The sequence below is a fragment of the Prenolepis imparis genome, unplaced genomic scaffold (assembly GCF_030444845.1).
Source record: "Prenolepis imparis isolate NDT839.2.m4 unplaced genomic scaffold, iyPreImpa1.0 SCAF_17, whole genome shotgun sequence".
Taxonomy (NCBI): Eukaryota; Metazoa; Arthropoda; class Insecta; order Hymenoptera; family Formicidae; genus Prenolepis; species Prenolepis imparis.
The window spans coordinates 534,364-559,292 of NW_028141175.1; the positions used below are offsets into that span (position 1 = coordinate 534,364).

The following is a 24,929-nucleotide window of genomic DNA, read 5'->3' on the forward strand; positions in this document are numbered from 1 at the left end:
GTACATCAAAAATATATATCTGCGATTTGTTCGATCGCGGTTTAGCAGATTTCAGAAGCCTATTCACCTGCAATTAAATTAATCATACTTGAGAGAGACGAGTCTATCGCGATAATATATATTCGCTGGTCAGTAGGCGATTCTACGAGACACAGTGCCGGGAGATTTCGTGCCGGTGTGAATAATGCGCCGCCATACGAAACGGACAGTGATATGACACACAAAACGTGAAAATAAGGATGAATTGCAACGTTGTTGTCAGGTTGTTCCGCGTGTGGTCGAAAGGTTTCACCTAGGTACCGCGCGCGGAGCTTTCTCTCGGGTGAGAAAAATTCAACACAACCGGCGACTACTCGACAAAATTTCCAAATATGCGAGAGAAATATACGCATAAAAATATATATGTATACGCGCGCGCGGTATAAAGCTTTATTACTTTGAAGAAGAAGAAGAAGACCTCGGAGCGATGTCCGAAAGTGTGTCATATATCGGCGCGAACGAGGGGGAAGAAGAAGGAAGTTGTGTGGATGAGAAAAATTGACGGCGTTACGCCTCTCTTTGCCGCGCGTGCGAAATCGAGCGAATTTTCACTGCAACATTTACATTTATTAATGCGCGCTCGACAATTACATACGATGCGGCTCGGTTGTTAGTTATTAACGCACTTGCGAATCGTCGTCGCATCGCGAGCGACTTCCCTCGGTACTTTCACTGCCTCCATAATCACCGAGCGTGTATAAGGCTGAAGGAAGTCCCATATTAACGTTACATCTAACCAGAACGAAAGTCGACAAACATGTGTATCGAAGATACACACGTACATATCCATTGTCCCATATTCGACGTCGCGCATCTTTCTACTATAGAGTTGCAAATTGCAGTCGCACGTACGTCTTGGAATTTGATACTTGATTTATATGTTAAAAAAATTCTCCCACTGACACATTTGAGACTTGGGTATATACTCAATTTATATTTGTTATTTCTAATATTTTACTTAAACGAGGAGAATGTAAGAAATTGTGTATGGATTATAAATATATCTGAGAAATATATGTACCTGTATAGATATAAATTGCAATTCGATAAAATTTTATGGCTTTTTCGCCTCCTTTAGAGTGAAACACAGCTACTGTAACAATCTGTTCTTTATACATATATTAATCTTGCGTACATTTTCCCAGGGATTAACAATGACAGGATTGTCTAAAGGCAACTAATATAGCGACCGTACGCCTTAATGAAGTGTGCACAGAGTGTTGGTTGAAAGCCGATTAACGTAAGACGCACGTGTCTCGCATGTACATACATACGTCGGCCGAGTGTCCATTCAGCGTCGATAATGACGACTATTATGTCTATACTTTCTCCAAATTAGCGGTAAAACGTCACGCGCCACGCTCGCATTAGATAGGGTTGCGTCCGCGCGCTTGCGATTTTCCTCTTACTTTCAAAGCTATTGTAGGATGCGAAAAGAGAAATGCAAAACATTAGGCGCGTGACAAAATATAGTGCGTATCTCCTAAAAGGACATTTCTGTGTGTTATCTCCTAAAAGTATCGAAAAGGATCAATTAATCATTAAAATAGCCTTTGCGTGCATCTCATGAATTATTTTGCTAATTATTTTACTAAAAGAATTATAAAAGTAACTATTTTATAATAATGACGAAACATTGTAAATGGCAGGATTAAATCGATCGAACGGATTTAATTTCAATCTTGTTAAAACGCAAAGTCAAAGATTCTTCCGATTAATTTTAAAAATTAATTCTTGGACTCGACCACTCGAAGGGATTAATAATATCTATCAAAGTTAGTTTTGCAATCAATAACTTTTAGCAGTCGTCTTATAAATCTCGTAATAAACATGAGATTATCGAGGATAAAAAGATCTCTTCTGGAGGGATGACCGGCGAATAAAATCGATCGGCTTCCTTTCCGTTTATTCCAACGAGATGCTGTATAACGTTTTGGCTTACGTGTCATCTCTTTCTCCCGCGGAATAGATTACAATATATTATCGAGTCACAATAGCCAGATGTAGCCTTTACATTGTGTTGTAAGAGACGATCCCGCGCGCGAAGTGCGGATTCGTGTTATCCGCTTTGCCGGATTGAAGCGATTTACGATCCACCCAAAAGCTTGGACACAATCTCTTATTTTTTCTTCTTCTTCTTCTTCTTCTTCTTCTTCTTCTTCTTCTCTCTCTCTCGAAACTCCTGTGACATAGATCCTGCGCGGCAGCAATGACTGCATCTTCTTCTCTCGCGACCGGTTCGCGATTCTGATATAAAACGCGAAATACTGATTCTCGACTTGGCGGCGATAAAACGAGCCGCGACTTTAATTGCCGACACCGTCGAGCGTTTATATCCGTCCGCCGGTGGATTCCGTGGACTTTCGTTGAGGATTAGTAAGAGTAAAACGCAAATGCTCAGGAGACATCGATTAACGGTAACGGTAAACCACTTACCGCGCTCGTATTCCTGGCGCGTTTATACATATATATACACTATAGCAGGCACAGTTTCCACCTGCCAAGGCAGCTTATGCTGCCGAGAGCTAATATCGACTTTCGCGACGACGACGACGGTTTGTCGGGCGTGTACAACCGTGGAAAGCGTCCGATTAATTATTCCGATTAAGTGCCGCGATTAATTAAGATCGAACACGGAAGGAATCGCGCGGCGACTCGAGGCGACTTTCCGAGTGACGCAACTTGGAGAGTAATGGTTGGATTATATTATTGGCTTTTAAGCCTTAAGCCCCCGTCGCACGATTATCACCTTGTCGGTGTAATCTACTCCTTACTCCTTATCGGAAATCTCGGACTAAGCAAGTACGAGTATGTCGACATTGCGCCGGTTTATCTCGGACTTTTTGATCAAGAGTAATATATATGTTAATGCTGTTCTATATATATAACAGAATAATAATTATTACTCATTAATGTCGACATATTTATAATAATAATATATACATATTATTATATATACATATATTATATATATATTTTTTTTTATAAATTTTTCGACAATATTATCTTACAACGTGATCGATATAAAATATTAAAATGTATAAAATGTTCGGATTCAAACACTTATACGTATATGTATATACAAATCACTTTGCTGAAATTTATTATCGAATTTATTCACCGATTGGCGAGGAACATTTCTTTCGACGATACCGCAAGAAAGACAATATAATCTCGGGGAATTGCAAGAATTACATATTTTAATATTTCGTGGTACAACGTAACAGAAGAAAATGTGTATGTACATTAATATAGTGGTAGTCCATTCCATAATTAAAGTTTCTCGCCAACCGTAATTCGATAGAGATGTGGATAAGGCGCCGTGTCACGTCGCCTCGCGTCATAGTATTAACAGTTTATTAACCCCTTGCCCTCCACAACTACCAAGGTGGACTGGGTTTAAGGATTTACGCGTTCCATTCCAAGTTCCGTCAATTAGGAGGAGAGAAGGATGGACAATATTATTTTTAATAATTTAATTATTTACATATATTAATAAATTATATACATAACGTAACGATAATTTTTATATGTATAAACAATTTGACAAGAAATAATAGAATAACACATTAGCTGAAATAAGCTTCAAATAGGTACAATAGATTTTATATCGAGAGTTGTAAAAAATTATTTACAACACAAAAATATGAATACATGATAATTTTACTTCTCGACGATTCTGGATTTGGTCCGAAAATTTCGAATCGATTTTCTCTCAAGTTATATTTAATGATGTTTCACCTAGGAAGATTTGACCTGCTTGTCGAGTTGGCTATCAAGACTGTCTAGACATGGGTTGAGCGCAAAAAAATTAAAAGTCCTCTATTATATTACAAGTAGTATGTCATCCTAACGTCCTCGATTCTCGCCTGTCATATAAATTCTCGTACGATCTAAATGTTATGTGCATAACCGTTCCCACCCCCTTTTGTGATAGAACATCGATTGATTAAATGAATATTAAGCGCGATATTATGCGGCACATGCTAATTCAAACGTTGCATGTCTGCGGGTTGCTTCCTTTTTTTCATATAATCTCACTACCTTTAAACGTATCGAAACACGTAAGAAAATACGTAGAAAAATCGATGATACTTCCGAGAAGAAAAAAAGCGGCGCGATAAACATGTTCCTCATTACTCATCACTCATCGAACTCGGCGAACGTCCACCTTCTCGTCGAGATGAAGAGAGAGAGATTAATATGGACGAAGCGATTTCAACCGGTTCTCTTCATTATATGTATATCACTCGGAATCGATTAGACGGGGGCGCACCCTGAAAAATTCGTGCCCCGTGTATATAAGTAGCGGGGGCAGCGTCGTCGTGCCTCTTTATCGCGAACGCGCGTTCGTATATGATAATAAGAAGGAGATGCCATTCCGTGATAGCGCCCACAGCTTTCGCTACCCCGGGACCATAATCACACTCGGACACATTGATGCATGGACCCCATTCCACGCCCCGCATTAATGACAGGTTTACAGGCTCTGACGAGGCCGCTCATTGAAATTTCGATCGATTACCCCTCCGCGACTCCGTGACCGCTATAAAAACACACTTTCGTCGAGAAAGGGGGGACCTTTCCGGAAAGGTTACAGGTTCAATCGCGCGGAAATTCGGATTAATCTTATCTCGTTAATTAATCTCAAGTCTCTTTAGTTGCACCTTGTCCGAGATATTTTTTTCCAGCATTTATTCGCCAAGAGAATACAAATCTGTATTAATATCGTGGAATTATCGCGAAATGTCATCTTTTTTTCGCGAAGAGAGTTTGCGAAAATCTATCGATTAGGTTAATTAAAAACCATTTTTGCACAAAATGGGGGGCTAATGTGAAATTGGCCCCCCCAAAAGTTTTTTTTGAATAACTTTTGTACTAGAGATGTGCAAACAAAAATGAAGAATGTGCAAACATGTGCAAACAATGTGCAATCGAAGCATGTAAAAAAAATTAATAATATCTAATATAGGGGGGCTAATTTCACCCGGCTTGTTTCTTCTTCTTCTCTCTGCAGTTATCTCTCCGCGTGATTACTGTGGTTACGCGTAATACGTATATGATTGAATGCATTGGAAAAGGGTCTCAGTCGCGGACGCTAATTACGAGTTATACGGTACTCTATTCAGAGGAGGGGGATGAGAGACGGACTAAAAGTTAGCGTTGGCCGCGTGTCATTAGAGAGTGTCGGGTTCGTGTGTCAGTCGATAGAAGAGGGATTAATCATCCTAATCGTTCCGTCTTGCTTCAACGTGCAGTCGCGGATCGTTCTTCGATTCTCTCTCTCTCTCTCTCTCTCTCTTTCTCTCTCTCTCGTGTCGCGACACACGCTCTTTCGCACTGATGACTACCATCGAGACGAAAACGTTTCTTTAGGGCATAGCGGCAGTCCGCTACAGTCATTTAGGCCCATTGGAACTGCAATCGATTCACTACGGAAATTACTCCTCAGTTAATAATGCCATCATTAACCAATCTCTTATGCTTGTACATTTCTCCTTCTCCTTCTCTCTCTCTCTCTTTCTTCGAGCTGAGGTATACTTGCGCGGTAAATTGATCACGTATGGAAATAGGTATTTCTCTCGCATAGTTTTGATCCAGAAAATTTTGTCGCATTATTTTTTATATGTAATATAAAATCAAAATTTCAAAAATTGCAGTTTTTTTAATCCAGAAAAAATTGTTGGATTACAATCTATTCTAGATATTTTTTTCAGACTATCCCACTGAATTTCTTTCATCTCGCGTGATTGCATTAAAGTATAAATTTCGCAGCATGAAAGATTCTTCAAAAAATCACGCATCAAACCGCACGTTTACGTTAATATAGTTTTAATGCATTGATACATCTTGCCAAAAAGTCATTTATAACGTGAGAAAGAGGATAATGCTTTCGACACTCCTGAATAAAAAGGAGATGCGAGTTTCGCACTTCTCTCCCTTCTTATCTCGATTCATCCGCGCTTAATACAGATAGGAATATACACGCCGGCGAGGAGAAACCGCGTGTAAACTGGCCTTTACCTGAATGGGACACGGCTATTGCTCCGCGCCGCGCGCGTCCGAGAGAGTTACCGCTAATCTGTACTTACGCTCGACTGGTGTTGCCTCCGTGCTTACACGAGCGGATCAGCCTACAAACGGGTATCGGTCGATCGGAAATTCAAACAATTACGACTGGTTCATTAATCGGTGGACAACCCGCTCACCTGTCGGTACATTTTCGCGTCAACGTTATTTTCGTTATTCATTATCAGTTGTTCAAAAAAAAAAAAGGAAGAGATTAATAGATACAAAGAGGGATAAAGCATTTGAAAAAAGCGTAGAAACGCTCTTCGCTCTTATATGTATGTATACAAAAGCGCGGTAGTGAAGTGCGTTACAAAAAAGGAGCACGTAGGGCACGTAAACTTGTTTAACACGTTCGCATGACCTGAACTTTCCGCTCGTGCCGGTGTCAGGCACCGGTTGGCGACCGCCAACAGGACCGCCAAGTTAAAATACAACTCGTGACTTTGTACGAGCGAGCGGCGTTACAAGATGTTAAACGCCGGATTATTATTCGGGATGTATATATACGCGATTACAGCGAGAATCGTGCGTTGGATAAGACACGTTGGAGAGAAGAGCTGCCTCGCGAGATGGGATAATCCCGCGATGCGATATTGTTCCGATAAGATGACAGTTCGTATCTCGCGCTAGCCGGTGGAATTTCCTTCGGTATGCCGTCTATGCCACGACGCGGGTAATCGACAGGGTAATCGAGGGTACTGAACGGGTTACTCGGGGATTAACAGCCACTAAAAATTTTCACCGTTCTCCTTTTTGACGGAAGTTCAACTTGGATACTCCTTTTCGGTAAACGTTTCACAATGTGGTGATATAAATCGATGGATATTCCGCGATTATATTCCGACACGCTTATTGCTTTTCGATATTCATTTTCAGCCAGTCATTAATGTCTCTCGTTAAACACGATTAACATAATTTTACTTCAAATTTATATTTCTATATATATTATAAATTTTAAGATTTAAATATACATATCGGGTGTTAAAAAAGTGGCGGATACGCTGTATAGGGGTGAATTCCTGAGGTTATTTGGAGATAATTTTTCCTCAACAAAAATGTCGAGAGAAGTCATCATTTTTTGCAAGCTCCCAATTTTTGCCATCATATATCTTGGTAACTAAGCCTTAAATTAAAATTCTATTAAATTAAAGTCGACTTGAAATTAATTGAAGAATGTAGTTTTGTTAATATTTTAATTCCACAATACTTAGTTTACGAAAAGCCCTTTATTTTCAATTACTTATAACTCGAAAATTATTGGTGCCTCGACATTTTCACTGAGGAAAAATCGTCTCCAAATAACCTCAGGAATTCACCCCTATACAGCATATCCGCCACTTTTTTAACACCCTGTATATGTATATGCATATACATTTATAAAAGAAAAAATTATTAATCATGTTCGGTGAGATATGATTGGCTGAAAATATATATTAAAAAGCAATAAATATGTTTCTTAATATAGCGATTCTTGTTTTCATGATATTTTATAATTTCAATAATCACGGCTGCTCGCGGTACACAAATGGTAAGCAAATGATAAGCTGTCTCATTGGAATAATCCCTCGGACACAATTGCATAAACGCGATGTTGCAATTGATAAAATTGCGGTGCAATTTTCGAGAATCCCATACTCGGGGGACTCCTGGAGTCTTATATATTCCTTCCTCCTCCTTTTGCCTGCTTGGATAACGCTACTGTTGTACGTGACTACGCACGTTCATCCGAGGCGACAGATTAACGACGAATTATCGTACAATCTTCATTAATGTATCCCACGTATGCGTGTAATGGCGCTCACTTGGTTTCTCAATTTCTTCTTCATCTCTTCTGTATATTCCGTTTCCTCTCTCTCTCTCTCTTTCCTTGCATCGGTCGCCTTTTAGCCGCGTCTCGTGCCGCATTCTCGTTTCTTGCCACGCCACACAACCACAAGTTTCTACGGGGTCTTCGGGAGATGGAGAAAACGGTGCCTCGTATATATACGTCCGCGTTTCCGAAATCGGGCTCACGCTTCCCAATCTGCCGCCGGATTGTATACGTCTTTTTTTTTCGAACGCATTAATTTTTTTTCGAGAGGGGCCAAGTGTGCCACAATCGCTTGAGATTTTAATTGAAGCCTTGCGAACGAGAATATAAATGTTTTCGAGAACAGTATACACGAGATGATGATGATGATGATGATGTGTAGATATACATCGCGCGTTTCACAGACCCTCGTTGTATCGTTATTAATATCTTAATTCTTGCATCATTATAAATCTCTTAATCCGTTAATATTATATCGAGAGTGGAGAATGATACATTGTGAAGAAAATAATAACTACGTGAATACTCGTGAACGAGTCAGTCACGCGACTCTATCGTATATACATATATGTATGCCTACGTATGTGGTATCGGTGCGGCTTCTACAACTATTATAATAGAGCGAAAACAATTCCTCTCTCCCTTCAACAACGGTGGCATAACGGTAGCGAAGCGGAAGCTGAAAGTAACGCAGGAGCCTCTCCTGCCACCCTTCCTTCTTCCTAGATGGAATCGTATATGTATCTCGCGATATCGAACGTCCCGCTATATCTGCTCCTCCGTTAGCCTCCCGTTATCGATCGCATTCGTTTATTCTTCGATTCCATATCGCGCGCGCGTTCGATTTTGACGTTCGATTTTCAATCGGTAACCTTGCGAGAATACCCCGAAGGCGATGTTGCGTATAGAGATGTATACCTACGTTTGTGGAAGAAGGTCGAGTGGTGACGACGAGTGGCGATAATAGTTAGCGGTGGACGAGGACGCGGTGTGGACGGCACGGAAGAAGAGACGGCGAACAGAGAAAGAGAAAGAGAGGGAGAGAGAGAAAGATAGAGGCGGGAAAGAAAAACAGGAGTAGAGAGAAAGAACGAGAGGGAGAGACCGGTGATGGCTGCGATGATGACGGTCAGTGGTTGTATATACCGGTTAAGCCGTTCAGTACCAGCCCGACGTCCGTCACGGCTAAACCTCAACCGTTCTCGGTTTCGCCTATCCGCTCTATTCCACCTCGCGACCGTCCAATTTCCTTGCCCCTCTGCCATTTCTTCCTGTCGCGAGTTTCACGTTTCACCCGCCCTCGAATCGCGAGCCTCGAAACTTTTGAATGGTCCTTCGATTCGACTCGGTCTAGGGAGGAATCGCGAGAAGAAACTATTCGTGCCGCTGAATGATTTTGGGGGATCATCAGCAGGTGACACACAGAATTATGCACGTGCGCGAGATTAAATGACAGACGATATTTTCCGAGTCATCTATAGGCGCTCGTTGATGTGCTGTGGAAACGATCGCAGAATGCGGCAATCGGGTGATCATCAGCTATCTCGAGATCTATTATTTAATCGGTCCATCTGGTATTGACACGAGCGAAGAATTTTTTTCAGGGACCGATCGCTCGAATCTGCGCAAGATTGATCCAAGACAGTATATATTAAATTTTTTTTCATGTGTGTGTTCGATAAATAAAAATTCCGCCAAGATGAAGAACTGATTTTTCGGCGAATCCGGTCCCGGCGGGACGCCGAGGAATTTGTCGGTCCACATCGTGAATCACGGTGAATCACGATGGTGGCTTCCCCGCCGTACGATCGTGTTCGTTCCCGTCGGAAATCCGTGGCTGTCGTTTGCGTACCGGGATACGAGATGAATCGCGAGGATACCAAGTTGAGTCGGAGTGACCGCGGATGAAGTGATTACACGAAGACTCGTGGATTTACCATATCGCGGACCAACTTGGTCCTCCGAGAGCGATCGAAGGTAATAAGCTTCCATTTAGAAAATAGTAGTAGTACGAATTACAGCTAACAAATGCAGGCGTCTTTCTAATTAATTTAATTTAAAAAAGATGCTTTTATTCTCTTGTTAAATCAATTATAGGGAATTTTAGAACTGGATATTCTTTTGTATGATAGCTTTTTTTTAATTTAATATAATTTTTTCCTTAGCAAACATATCGAGAAAAATCATTTCGTGCAAGTTTCTAGTTTTTTATATATTTTTGTAACCGAATCTAAAATTAAAATTTTATTAAAGTAAACTCCACTCTTAAAATTAACTAGAGATTGTAATTATTTTAAATTCAATTTTTCCTTATATATAGCGAAAGTGTCGAAAAAATCATTTTGTGCAAGTTTCTTTTCCATATTTTTGTAATCGAATCTAAAATTAAAAAAATTCTATTAAAGTAAATGCCACAAGCTCTTGAAATGAATTAAAGATTGTAATTTTTTTAAAATTTTATAAAGTTTAACTTACGAAAAGTCTTTTTTCAATTATTTATAATTTCAAAATTATTTATGTATCATTTTTGTTAAGGAAAAATCATATCTAAATTAACTAGAGAATCTGCTATTAAAAGGATATTCTGTAGGTACTTCTGAGATATTCTATATGTGATTCTCATAATATCTACATATATTTCAAACAAATATATTTAAAAAAATAGTAGACGATTATATAATTCACATTTTGCACAATTTAGCATCGCAATTATACACTGAGAGAATTTTCTCTTAAAATTTATCCTAAAAATCATGGTAATCGTGGGACAATATGGTATGGAAAGAATTTTATGAGGATTTCTCTGATTAATATTTACCACAATAAAAATAATAATTTCTATTACAATAAAATATAAAATATGTTTGATTAATTTTACTATGCAGTTTAGTATATTATATAGTATAAAATTCTTTCCATACCATATTGTCCCACGATTACCATGATTTTCAGGGTAAATTCTAAGAGAAAATTCTCTCTGTGTACTTACAAAGTTACACGTGTCACCAGCATCACAGATTAAGTATATTTTCATGAATTATGGGAGGGAAAGGGGCTACTTATTCATTATAATACACATCGGGGACTCGTAATGTTCAGTCAGTGACCGAAACTCGAGTTCATGTCAAGTTCGTCTGCACAAAAGGGTCGCGTTATTATGGGTAGCCGCACGATCGGGAGGCGTTAAAGCGTTACGGCTGCTGTGATCTCTGGGCGCAGCTGCTATGATCTCCCGGCGGTCGTTCAAAATACCGTCACGATGTCGAACGTGACTTCGGTCGAGAGCTGCCGATATCCTCGGCTATCTCTGCGGGACTGCGCGCGCGTATACGTATATGTGTGTATGTTGTAAATACGTTCCGTAGTGTCGATGGGACGCGCGATTTCCAGTTATCCATTACCGTTGTCATACTTCCGGAACACCAGCTCGTCGCGTCCGTCATTCGTCGTCTGATTTACAGACGTCAGCGAGTTTCTCCTCTACGTAAACAGCTTGTTTACACACTGATCCTTCCTGTACTACTTAAAACCACTTTAAAGTCTTCTTCTTTCGAACATAGTAAGCGATCGTTAATATAACCGATCGGGTCTATAATTGACAAGGTGTAATTACCTTTAGATAGCGCGAGGGATATTTAAAGCTCGAGCCAGTTTCTCGAGAACTCGTCTCGCGCAATATTTTCTCGCAATGTCATCGAGTAATCGAATCGCGCTTTCAATGTTTTCCCAGTCTAAAGTCTTCGGGATCGAAGATCCAACCGGCATCGTCGAGGACTTAGACCGGTACCGGCAATATAGCGTGGCCCGACCGTTCGTCCGCTCCTCGTGCACTTTTATCGGACTGGTCAGCTAGCGCTTCTCGGTCGGCTTCCTCCGCAACGGGATGCGCTTGGATTATGGAAGCGCATCTTTTCTACAGCGTCCGGCGATGTCCCACCCACGTGTGTGATGTCATGTCATGTCATGTCGCGCGTACGCGACACTTTATCGCGTCGCTGAAATGTTGCCGCATTCCCTACCGATTAGATTAATATGCATGTAAGGCAATCGTCCACTATCTATAGGATGTCTCATAAATAAGTCGCATCTTCTGTCAAATGACATTTGCTCTACCTCTTAATTCTCCGTGTAGACATTCTGTCAATCTCTATTATTTATACATTTTTATAGTGGAATTTATAACAGGGCAAAGTATGCTTTCTAATTTTGTCAACTCAAATTCTCTTCAAATATTTTATTATAAAAATATAAATTTATTAGACTTGATTGTATAGCGGAATTCTCGAAAAAGATTTTCTCTTAGAATTTACCCTGAAAATCATGGTAATCGTGCGACAATGTGGTAAGGAAAGAATTCTATGAGAATTTCTCTGATTAATATCTATCACAATAAAATATAAAACATGTTTTATATTTTATTGTGATAGATATTAATCAGAGAAATTCTCATAGAATTCTTTCCTTACCACATTGTCCCACGATTTTCAGGGTAAATTCTAAGAGAAAGTTCTCTGTGTGCATTTCCAGATATTTTGAGGAAAAAAATGTTTATTTTTTGACAAGAAACATGGTAGCACCTAGCTCTATTTATATCACATCCTGTATATTCGTTTGCGTACATCACACGTTCGATGATCGTTCGCCGGCCGGTTCATCGGCCATATGCTCGACTCGGTTACTTTACCGCGTAAAGTAAGAGAGACGACGCGTGGTTTCTCGTCGTTCCGATTTGCTCCAATTCACGCGCCATCGCACGCATCGCACACATCGATCGGGGAGAGAGCGAGAGAGAGATACATATATATATATATATATATACATATATTATACATATCTCTTCAACTTATATATACATACCTATACGCGAAGAAGAGTATCATCATCGCAACCGGCATAATCCGTACGTCATCGCGCCTCTGCAATGTAATCGCGTTCTATAGAGACGCGAAAGAAACGGCGCGTCTCTCGAGAAACCACTTGGGGAAACCTTCCCATAGCAACACCGAATATTCTTAACGTAATACGCGGAGCGCGTACCTACTCTCGGCGAGCATTCTGTTACTCCCCCTAATCATCGTCCATTTCCTCTTCGCGAGGAACTGTTACGCCCGCTCATTAAACTTGCCAACGCCGCTCGAACGTACCCAGGAAAGACATAAATTAAATTACTCGGGAATTAAAGCGCCGCGCCGGAGCCTAATTCACATGGAAGGGCGCGCACGCACGCTCGAGAGGAGCAGGATCTCTCTCCTCAATCTCTCTCTCGGCTCGTTCGAGTGTGTGTTGCCGCGACTTTTATTTTTCGTCGCGTTGATAGCCATTCACCCGTAACAATTGAAATAAAACAATCAGGTGATATCGCACTCCCGGTGCGGAAAACTGCCGCGACTCTCAAACAGTGAAATTATTTTACAAGGAAAATGATGTAAAATATACGAAACGGTAGGAATATTAAACCGTGTGCTGTTTATAAAAATAATATAAATTAATATAATGCCTAATTATATTATAATATTATATTATATTATTATATTTATTTATATATAATATAAATTACTAAATATAAATAATATAAATTAATCTGAATTTAAATTATGGAAAGTTTGCAAATATAATTTATATAATTGATTTATATATACACATATTGCAAATTTTTTCCATTCATCGTAGAGGGAATTGCAAATCGTATGCAAATGCAAACAGCATTTATATGCGGAGATTATTCAAAATCTTGATCTTTTCGGTTCGAATCTTGTTCGTGCGCGCTTTGAAACTCTTTCCAGACATTGATTTTTCGATGCAGAAGAGGAGGCAAAACGCGGCAATTCCGAACGGAACGGAACGCGCGCGTATAGATCGCGCGAACTTGTTACGAACGAGAATCTCGAGATCCATTTGCTGTCGGATGAGAACGATTAAGCAGAAATGAGAGAAGAGACGTGTAACTATGATGACCGCTAGTCGTTACGGAATATTTCTTTGGACGGTGACGTGCGTCGGGAACGCGGTTATCGCACCGAACGTTTTTCTCCACGGGTTCTCGTAGATGCGAAATAACTCGAGACAATGGACACTAGGTTCTTGCCTTTTATCCTGCGATTGTGAGACAAGAGATTTGTGTGTCGTTTTTTATCGCAGCCTCATTCGTCGTACAATACCGTATCGTCACGTTACAATTTGATGTCGAGTTGCTTCCGTATGTCCCTATTTGATTATTATTTGGTCCATATTTTATTAATTCAATATTTAGATGACATATTATATTCGTCGCGTTTACAATATGATTGCGTTTCGAGTCACATTACTCTAATTGCTAGCTTATTATCAATATTAATCAATTAAAGGCATATCATTATATCATAAAGTTTAATTTCTTATGATAAAATATGAAAAAAAATATTATGTACGCACTAAAGACTCCGTCAAGATTCTGTTTCGCGGTACATGAATGTTTGCGTGTATTCTGGCATAAAAGAGCACGAAGAGTCAGGTACGTTTGACTTATACGGTGTCTCTTTCAAATAGTGTACACATCTCACGCGTCACGTGGCACGTGCCCTGGGAACTGGGAAGTCAACAGAGAGAAGATCCTGCGGGCGTTACGAAATCTTGTCACGACCATGAATGCTAATGGACTCATACACTCGGCCGATTCGCCTTTTAGTCCAATTGTTAGTAAATATATGACCGGAATCTGCGTAAAAATTGAACGATTAAGCTTTATATATTGTCCGCACCTCCTCCTTAATTATTTTAATGAAACGAAAGAAATGCGTGGATTTGACAAATACTGGCTATAAATCGCGCGATTTTATTAATATTTATTTATTTGATTAATGGCAGATTGAGAGAGTTGGATAATTTTATCGTTCTTATGTACATATATTTTGCATAAATTATTATTCGAATCTATCTATTTGAATTAAAAAGAAAAAAGCCTTACATAAATTATCCGTATATTTCCTACCCCTAGAAATTTAGAGTTGCTACAGATATTGATTGTGGAAAAAAAATTGCACACTTGCTTCTGTAAAGCAAGGCCTTGATACACGAGGCCTCCTCAGACGTATCGCGGCTAATGGATGATCCGCTATTGATGGCGTGGCTCTTTTTGCATTATTGAACCACACGACTATAGCGGTCACGGTGAAGAAGATCGATAAGCGCGATTTGAAATCCGCGATCACTGGGTCATCCGGCACCTCTTCTTGCTCGTCCTTGGTACATGTTCTGCCTCAAGTGGCAGCGACCGCAGCTACCGGTGGCAGTAAAAGAAGAGTCGCGGCCGGCTAGCCATTGCAGCGACAGTTCTATATTCTGCTTCTTGACCTTGTCCCAGAGCGGCCTCCGATGCGAAGCATGCAGAATAGACCTCATAGACCCGATTTTACAACGGCGGTTTAGAGAGGCTATCGCCCGACATATGCATCATTGCGCTAAAATCAACTTTCTCATAATGCATGCGGCAGTTTTTGTATTCGAATATAACTCTATAGAGAAAGAAATTAAAATCTTTACGGCCAAATTAAGGGGGGAACCTGGTTTAGGAGGTTGAAAAATATATAATTTTTAGAATTTTTTTTCTCAGCTAAAATAAAACCAATTAATTCCAAATTTTAGGCACAGTTTATTATACATTTAAATTATGTAAAATAATTTTTTTATTAAAAAATATTAAAGTTTTATTTAAAAAATAAAGCTATATTGATAGCGCCCATTTTTCACTGTGTACAACCTAGCGATTGTAATTTTTATCTAAAACAAAAAAACCAATTCATTTCTTTAATGTTATATTATTACCTTCTATTTAAACTAAAAAAATTAAAAGAAAAGCAAAAATTGAAAAACTTTTACAACTTTAAAGAAAAAAGTTACAATTTTCACGAAAAAATTGCGACTTTTCTTTACAAAAAAAATAATCTAATTTAACTTTTCTCAAAAATATTTTAGTTTAAATAGAAGGTAATAATATAACATTAAAGAAATGAATTGGTTTTTTTGTTTCCGACAAAAATTACGATCGCTAGGTTGTACACAGTGAAAAATGGGCGGCGCTATCAATATAGCTTTATTTTTTAAATAAAACTTCAATATTTTTTAATAAAAAAATTATTTTACATAATTTAAATGTATAATAAACTGTGCCTAAAATTTGGAATTAATTGGTTTTATTTTAGCTGAGAAAAAAAATTATAAAAATGTATTTTTCAGCCTCCTATAAACCAGGTTCCCCCCTTAAGCATCGACCTATATCATTCCCGCATTATATTTTTTTCAATTAATCCTTATTTAAGGACAAAAAAGAATGCAGATCTATACATGTATAAAGAATTTAATAATATAAAATTGCGATTATATTTTTTTAAGTCCTTAAAATTTTAAATACATATTATGTGCGACAAAATTTCAAGCCATCGTAATATATGTTTTATTCTTTCAAATGTTTTTTCTGTATTATATAAAATTACAACTGGAATTATATTATCAATCAAATTTTGTCGTGAATTATCTAAAACGAGAAAAGTATAAAATACATAATAATTAACATAATATTAACCTGCAAAGAATTTAATGTATGTATTAATATAAACAGTTTGCTTCGAAACGTGAAAGGCGTGTAAAATTTGAATTTTTTATAACTTATATCTATACATGTACGTAAAAATTTATAATTTAAATATAGATATCTATGAATATATCTGACAGGAAAAGAAATATCCATTTACCAGAATATCTGACACGAGCATCTATCTTCTGAGATATCGAGAAAGTTATCCAAGGTGGGATGTCTATATCCGCAAAAGTTACGCAAGATGCGACACGTCCGATAGAATTGTGTGACGAACTATATTCGAAATAGCCATTTGCAAGGAAATCGCAAAGGATTCAATTTTATATAGGAGGAATTGTTTGAAAATTATTGGAGGTCAAATGTTGCGTAAAAATAACACGAACCAATAAGTATCTAAATATCTAATTTTTATAAAGAGAAGTCTAATAGATTCTCAAATTCCTCAAATGTCTTTTATAGACGTCTCGTGGATTTGTTAGCTTGAAAACAAAAAAAAAGACTTGGTGTTAATAAAATTCAATAAAAAAAAAATACATATCTCTCTTTGCGAGAGTGCAAAGAAAACATTCGGAACATGTAACATCGGTGAAGATAATCGCAATGATGACGAGACAGGTCCAAGATGATGGTATCCTCGATCGAACATTCGAAAGCGAGAGACGCTGCATCGATGACCTGGAATGCGGGACCAGAATTCGGTGACAGGTCGGACCAGGGTAATTTTTTTGTTCCTCTCGCCATACATTTTATCTTCAATGATACCTGTCGCATCGCTGAAATACCGTCGTCAATCTCAGATTATTGTCAGCGAAACGATAGATTAGAAATGAGAACTTTCTCGTATAAAATATCGCATGAAATATCTTGACAGTTTATACAATACTATAGTTCCGATAGTATTTACCGAATCCACACATTCTACATTTATAAATTATTAAAACATTGCGTCACGTTTATTTAATTTTATGTATTAAATTAATGATTTTCATTAAAAATATCAAATTAATTATATATTAAATAATATTAATATTAATTAAAATTTAATTATTAAATATATTAGTTAATTTAATACCTACATTAAATTTAAAGTAAGGAAATTAATTATACGTCATCGATTAAACTTTTAACGAATCCAGAGCAGAAATTAAATAAATCTAAAAGTTGTCACAATTATTTTAAATTCATCTTTATCGCGAATCTAGATATTTTAAATTCGAAATGCGTATAAAGTGGAGAACTTACTTAATTATGTACCTATTCCATTTTTACTCTGAATTTATCAGTTATCTTGCATATATAAATCACGTGAAAAGTATCAAATTTTAAACGATCTTTCATCAAATATTGCGATACTGCTGTGAATGATGGAGATATGCAAATTTTATTTTAGCCTTTTACTTTTGCCTTGTATATCTTATCGCTCCCCTAAAGAAGGCGTCGTTAAAAGCAATACATGCTGCGAGGATATCTGAAAGACGCATTTAATATTCCGGATGACTTCCTGTCTTTCTTTGATGTAATAATATTATGTAAATTTAAACCGTTTGAAGAAATGTTTATAGAGAAATTATGAAGTTGCGTGATATCATTTGAGATACACTTGTAACGATTTACTTATTTGTAGTTTCGCTGAACATGAAAGAAAAAGCGCGATGTGTGCGTATATATATACACACACACACACAAACATGTTTTTTCTTTAAGAGTATATATAAGTATAAATCGTTATAAGTGTATCGCAGATATCACGCAACTTTATAATTTCATAAAATTCATAAATAATAAAATTAATTAATTTAATACAAAATTAAATACATGTAATTTAATGTTTTAATAATTTATAATTGTAGAATATGTTTGTAATATATATGTATGCATTTGTGCGTAAAAGTATGTATATGTGTACGCGTGTGGGATGAAATGCATCTCGTACGTCTCTGAAGAAGGATTAATATGAAAAGCGTGCATCAGCAACGGGAAAGTGAATTAGAAAGGAGCGCACACGTAGCAGAACAATAGACAATAGACGGAACGAAAGAGTAGACGTAAGCGAAGTAAGTAGTTGATGCTCGCCCATGCGCTCTCCTTTGACGGAGAGTGCTCCTGATAGAGTTACAAAATCTCTAACTACAGAGTCTAGCAGCGGAACTGGCAACTACCAATCATTCTCCGAAACTTTTGACAGACGATATAATAAGTAAGCCGAATAACCGATGACGTCTCTTTTGTTTTCAGGGATCAGGATGCGGTGGATCGGTTACGTGGCCACGATTCTCTGGTGGTCGGGCATCGCCAGGTCTCTCAGCACGCTGAATCGAGGTCACAGTCAGTAATATGCCTTTTGGTGATTTAAACGCGCTTCTTCTTGTCGGTTCGGTATCCGCGCGGCATCTCTCTGTAGTCCTTTCGGCAGCGAAACGCGCATCGTCGTGTGTCTTCCCTTCTCGGCTCTTCTCTTCTCTTCTCATCTCGTCTCATCTTTTCCGCGTGTACTTTCGAACGAGTCGTTTGCAGCTGCCGCTTCTTCCTCTCTCTCTTTCTTTTTCTCTTCTTTCTCATTCTTCTTCATTTCTCTTCGCTTCCGTCCTCCCTTGGCGCGCAACGTCTCTTTCTCCCGCCCGAAGGTTCTCTCCTCAAATGCGTAACACTTAATTGGAAGAACTCGGTCAAGGTGCAAGTTGGTCGTGCGCACGAGCGTGAGAGAAGAAAAGCGAAAGAAGGCGCTACTTTCTTTTTTTTCCCCCCCGATGAATAGGGTATTTCCGAAAGGAAGGAAAGAGAGACGAGCCTTCCCCATCGTCTATTATCTCTCTACCGCTTTTCGCAAATTGACCGCGCGCAGCCAGCCGGTCGAGATCAGCTGTGATGATGATCGCTTCGCCGGAAGAGACGGACGCGTTTCTCGCGTGCGGGTAGAGACGAATACGAGAGCGCATTTTAAATCGGGTCGTGCTCGCGATGACTCGCGCTGTCAGGCCAACAAATTGGAAATATCTAGCGGCAACTTTCACAATCTGTAATTTTCGTAACGAGACCCGGTCGCCCTCGAGAAGAGAGTCGATCGGGGACCGGGGCGGAGAAGACGATTACATCGATCTTTCGAGTCGAACATCGAGGAAGGAACAAAAGAAATGCTGCGTGAAGAAAGAAAAACCTCTCTCGTCTCTTCCCCGAGCTTCCCTTATTTACAACAACAATGCACCCGGACTGACACGATCGTGTCAGTTCTCCAAAGCGGAGAAAGCAGCAACGAGCGACTACGTCGTGAAGCTACGTCGCGCGCCGCCGCGATCGTAATTCACGTTACCCCGAGCCTCGCCATGACTCGGTTAATGACACGGGGGCCCCCACGGGTCTACGTACTCCTCTTCCAGCAATTAAGTTTCATTTCTTTTTTTTTACGCGATCTCTCGCGCAAGCAAACACCCGTTCTTCGACAAGTAGTACACTTTCACCCGGCTTGATAGACGGCGAGATAGATCCCCGCGTTGTATATATGTAAGACGTTGTACATATAAGACAGTCTAATTGTCGAGTCCGCGACACATGACCTATCGTGCCGGTATATCGCGCGACAGGACGTCACGCGATATTCATTCCTCTTTGGCGCGCATCCATCAAATTTAATGTGTGTAATCTCGTAGCCCGGAGCGCATCTTTCCTTTCCCGAAGCTCGTCGCATAGAAATGTCGGTTTTTGCGCGAAATTGCAAGTCGTTACATTTGTCGACGATATACGATGAACGTGTCCGATTTTTCATCCCCGCGAGATTAAAGAGTCGTAGACTTATCTTACAGCATAGATATATATTCCTAGTTTGGCTCTGAAAAAAAAACACGATTTTTAAGGCTCTCTCTTTCTTATCTTATCGATCCTTTGTGCATTTCACGCGCAGGTTACAAGATCAGTCCGAAGCCCTGCAAGGTGCCCGGTTCCGAGAGCAAGGAAGGCACGTGCATGTTCGTGTGGGAGTGCATCAAGTCTGAAGGGACGCACGTGGGCGTGTGCGTGGACACGTTCATGTTCGGTAGTTGTTGCGTCCACAACACGACGGTGAACACGATAAGCGCGTCGTCCCACCATCCTCCTCATCATCATCAGCAGCAACATCACGCGTCTACGAGTACGCTCAGGCCGATTCTGTTCGGCTCGGCGGTGCCAAACGAGACCACCAGACTGACCGCGTCGACCTCCTCTCTCTCGAGCTGGAGCGCAGCTTCCAGCACCGCGAACCCGAGTCACTATCAGCTTTCGGGGTCTCACGGCTCGACCAGGCCGTTGAAACCGCACGCTGGCGCCGCGAGACCCTTGCAAAAGAGGCCGCACGCGAAACCGACGTCCGAGCACGACGTCGACAGGCTGCAGACCCCCGCGGTGGTGTCCGTTTCCGCATCCTCCCCGAGCACGTGGACGCAGGAAACCAAGAGACCCGGAAGTCATCACGGGAGTCACTCTCATCATCAGAAGACGAGACCGGAGGGAGCGGCGAGCGAGAAGCCTTTGTCCGTTCAACCGGGCTTCAAGGACAAGCTGGACACCCATAACACGTTGATAGTACGTTTGCCGGGAAAGGAGCACGCCGACGACGAGGTCGCTGGCTCGAGCAAGCCGGCGAAACCGGGTAAACCGAGCAACCAGAGGCCGTTTGAATCAAGACCGGACGACGGGAAGACCGGCGACATCGATCTCAGCGTGCAGGAGACGATCAATCGGCCGAATGTCAACTCTGTCGTTGAGAACGTAAGGATTCTTTAACATTTTTAATTATCGAAATAATTTTAAAATGATTTCTCTTTTGCTTATCTTAATATTTGTTAATTTCTTCGCCGAATAAGATTTACATTTCTTGGAGCAATCGTCTAATTTTTCAAGGATGCTTTTAATTTTAATAGGTTTTAGTTAATTGTGTGATTAAAAAATATTTATATAAAGATAGAAGTAATTGAAATCATAGATGTCTAGGTTTTATGTTAGCGAGCGTTTTCCTCTCTTTATTTATTTTGCAAATCAATTAAAGATACTAAAAAGGCAATATACTCGATAGAAGTATTCCTTCAAATGCTGCAAAGTATCGCGACTAACAGCAACTCCGCGATGAAAGCACCATCGAGTTTAATGGAATATTGATTTTCCACCAGGAAACGGCCAAAGAGCCCCATCCGAATTTGAATTTCATACACACCGAACGACCGCACTGGGCAACCAAGCCAGCGCAATCGAAACCGTCGTCGACGGATTTCCCGAAACCGTTCTTCTCGATCAAGACGACCACCTATCGACCGATCTCGATAAGCGGTCAGGCGGATCAGAGACCGAATTTTATCTCGAAACCGAACGTCTGGATACTCTCCACGAAAACCTCGACGACAACGACCGTCGGGCCGATTTACATCAAACAGCCTTCCACCAGGTATGCATAATTTGTCTTCGAGTCATCAGAAACAGCATTATTTTGTAGATATTTTACAAGTATGTATTTGTAAAAAAAAGTTTATTATTCGTGTAAATTACACATCGGACTTGTAAAAGTTGTCTTTCATTCTAGCGCAGCCGGATCCATACCACAAACCTCTCATTGGCAAGTGACTACAGAGCCGGCCTTCGTTACTAAACAGAAACCATCGTCGTCATCATCCTCACCATCGTCAACATCGTCATTCTCATCGTCCTCATTTCCGTCGTCGCTGTCATCATCGTTATCGTCATCCAAACCAATGACCGCGATTACTGTATCGGAGACTGTACGAATACCGTCTTCAGGTACGAATTCGCATTTCTGGTCAAACAGCTGGACGCCACCTAGGCCGTCCCCGAAACCGCACTGGACGGACAGTCCTGGCCTCCTTCAGAACGGACCGGAAAGCTTTCCGTCGCGACCGAGCTTCAAACCAACCGAGTCGCAAGTACGTCCACATTTTCTGTCTTTAATAGATATAGATTGTCGCTCGTCTTTTTATACCGCGAGTGTATTTATATTTTTATATGAATAACTTTGCTAAAATTTTAAATAATTGTATCTTATCGGCATAATATTTATAACCAATATATGTTTATTGCCATGCAAGATATTTATATGCGCTATCCGCTTTGCGTAGAGCACCGAATATCAGAAGCCCCTGGGTTCGGCGCACTACATAACGACGTCCCACTTGGAAACGTCAACCAGGCCGCGACCCACGAAGAAAACCACAATGTTGAGCACAACATCGCCGACTAAATTGATGTCCTCGACAACCGTTAGCGCTACAACTAACCCGACGACCGCGATGACGACGATGACGACTACGGCGAGTAGTAGAATCAGTACTAGCACCGCTAGGATCGCCACGTCGCAAGGATCGACCGATCGCGAGGGAGCGACGGCGGCGAGCGAGAAGGGAACGGGTTCGGTGATGACTGTCGCGGCCGCCGACGAGAGCAAGAACATGCAGTGCGGGGTACCGCCTTTGTTCCCGCGACCAGAAACGCGAATTGTCGGCGGCAAGGACGCGCCGTTCGGCCGATGGCCCTGGCAGGTGTCCGTACGTCGGACGTCCTTCTTCGGCTTCTCGAGCACTCACCGATGCGGCGGTGCGGTACTCAACGAGAATTGGATCGCCACCGCGGGTCATTGCGTCGACGAGTGAGTAGTCGTCGTTTCTCTCTTGCGAGATATATTATCGTTGACGCTATCGTTGACTTTTAGTTTGCTGACGTCGCAAATCCGAATACGAGTCGGCGAGTACGACTTCTCGTCGGTCCAGGAGCGGCTGCCCTACGTGGAACGCGGCGTTGCCAAAAAGGTCGTACATCCCAAGTACAACTTTTTCACGTACGAATACGATCTGGCGCTGGTGCGACTCGAGAGTTCCTTGACATTCGCGGCGCACATCTCGCCCATTTGTCTGCCAGCCACGGACGATCTCCTGATCGGGGAGAACGCAACGGTGACGGGTTGGGGAAGATTGAGCGAGGGTGGAACACTGCCCTCGGTGTTGCAAGAGGTAGGAGTTGTCAGAGTCTTTTATCATAATCTCTTTTAACAGTAACCCTTCACTGTACTCACATTCTTATTATTTTTTTAAGGTTTCTGTGCCGATAGTGAGTAACGACAGGTGCAAATCAATGTTTCTAAGAGCCGGCAGACACGAGTTCATACCGGACATCTTCCTCTGCGCCGGTTACGAGACCGGCGGGCAAGATTCGTGTCAGGTACGCGCATGAAAACCATAAATGACGCATAGTTTCAGGTACGATGCTTTTATCAAGACAAGTTTTTTTTATTATTCTTCAATTACACTCAGGGTGATTCCGGAGGTCCTCTCCAAGTACGCGGAAAAGACGGTAGGTACTTTCTCGCTGGGATCATATCGTGGGGAATCGGATGCGCGGAAGCCAACTTACCGGGGGTCTGCACGCGGATCTCCAAATTCGTATCGTGGATTTTGAAAAACGTCACCTGATCCACTCTGCGATAAACGCGACTATGATAGACATACGAGTGACAGGAGGAAACTTGGTGAAATCCATGCGCGAATAAAGCGATTCGCGCGATATCGAGAAACCAAGTCGGTCATCTTAGATTCTTCTCGCAAATGAGAACGTGTCTTCTATCATTTGCATTTATTTATTTCTACTTACACTGCCGCTCACGAAATAACACAGTTCTGTAGTGTTGATATATACAGAGAAATATACTCAAAAGAAATGGAATCGAATCATCGAATATACGTACTAGCGACGTATGCGAAACAATCGTGCAACAATTGTAGCAGCATACACCGAGAACTTGTATTTATATATAAATCTGAGTAAGTAAAATAATATATATTTTCTAGGTTAAGGCTACAGTTAAATAATCGAAGGAAGTCTGAGTTGCAATAAATAGATCAATGACAAGTAGTCTGGTAGAGACTAAAGGGAACATCGTTATCTTTCTTGCCACTTTGCTTCGAAAATGGACAACATAACACTTGAAAAAAATTGTGATTTTCGAAAATATTTTATATAGATATGCATCAACTATAAATTTATTATGGTAAAAACTTTATTGTTGGAAAAATACTCTTAATTTTAACTGGGTACTTGGACTCCACAAATTAGGTAAATTCGACTTAAGCACAAGTTACATCAGCAATAAATCAATGAAAATATATGATTTTTATAATGCTTGTATCGATTAGCAAGACATAAGATATCGCCCTTTCACTCTACGACTCATAACTCGGAACGTTCTTCCAAATGCTCAATCCTTGCACATTTCAAATTACACTGCCTCTTATCTTTATATTTCTTTATTTACAAATAGGATTTTGTACAGAGCACAATGTTAATTGCGTGTACTTGGTAATAGTTGTGTGTGCGAGTTGGAGAAGTCTATACATTATAAGGTATAGCTATTTATAAGTATCGCCAAATAAACGAGTGTTTATTTAAAAATCTTAGAATATCATAAAT

General features: G+C 40.3%; 1 protein-coding gene across 5 annotated transcripts in view; it reads left to right on the top strand.

Annotated features, from left to right (window-relative positions):
• Positions 1-24,893, top strand: part of LOC145946563 (uncharacterized) — a 45,265-nt gene extending 20,372 nt beyond the window's left edge. For 2 of the 5 annotated variants that reach the window (XM_083056243.1, XM_083056242.1), the window contains 8 exons: positions 18,729-18,818; positions 20,389-21,233; positions 21,632-21,903; positions 22,039-22,396; positions 22,589-23,115; positions 23,179-23,476; positions 23,559-23,684; positions 23,777-24,893. In XM_083056243.1, coding sequence (XP_082912369.1) covers positions 18,737-18,818; positions 20,389-21,233; positions 21,632-21,903; positions 22,039-22,396; positions 22,589-23,115; positions 23,179-23,476; positions 23,559-23,684; positions 23,777-23,935 — 2,667 coding nt within the window. In that variant the 5' untranslated portion in view covers positions 18,729-18,736 and the 3' untranslated portion in view covers positions 23,936-24,893. Of the gene's footprint in view, positions 1-9,100; positions 9,899-16,925; positions 17,210-18,728; positions 18,819-20,388; positions 21,234-21,631; positions 21,904-22,038; positions 22,397-22,588; positions 23,116-23,178; positions 23,477-23,558; positions 23,685-23,776 lie in introns of those variants that run through there. The other 3 variants (XM_083056240.1, XM_083056244.1, XM_083056239.1) reach the window with 3 other exon arrangements.
• The last annotated feature ends 36 nt before the right edge of the window (positions 24,894-24,929 follow it).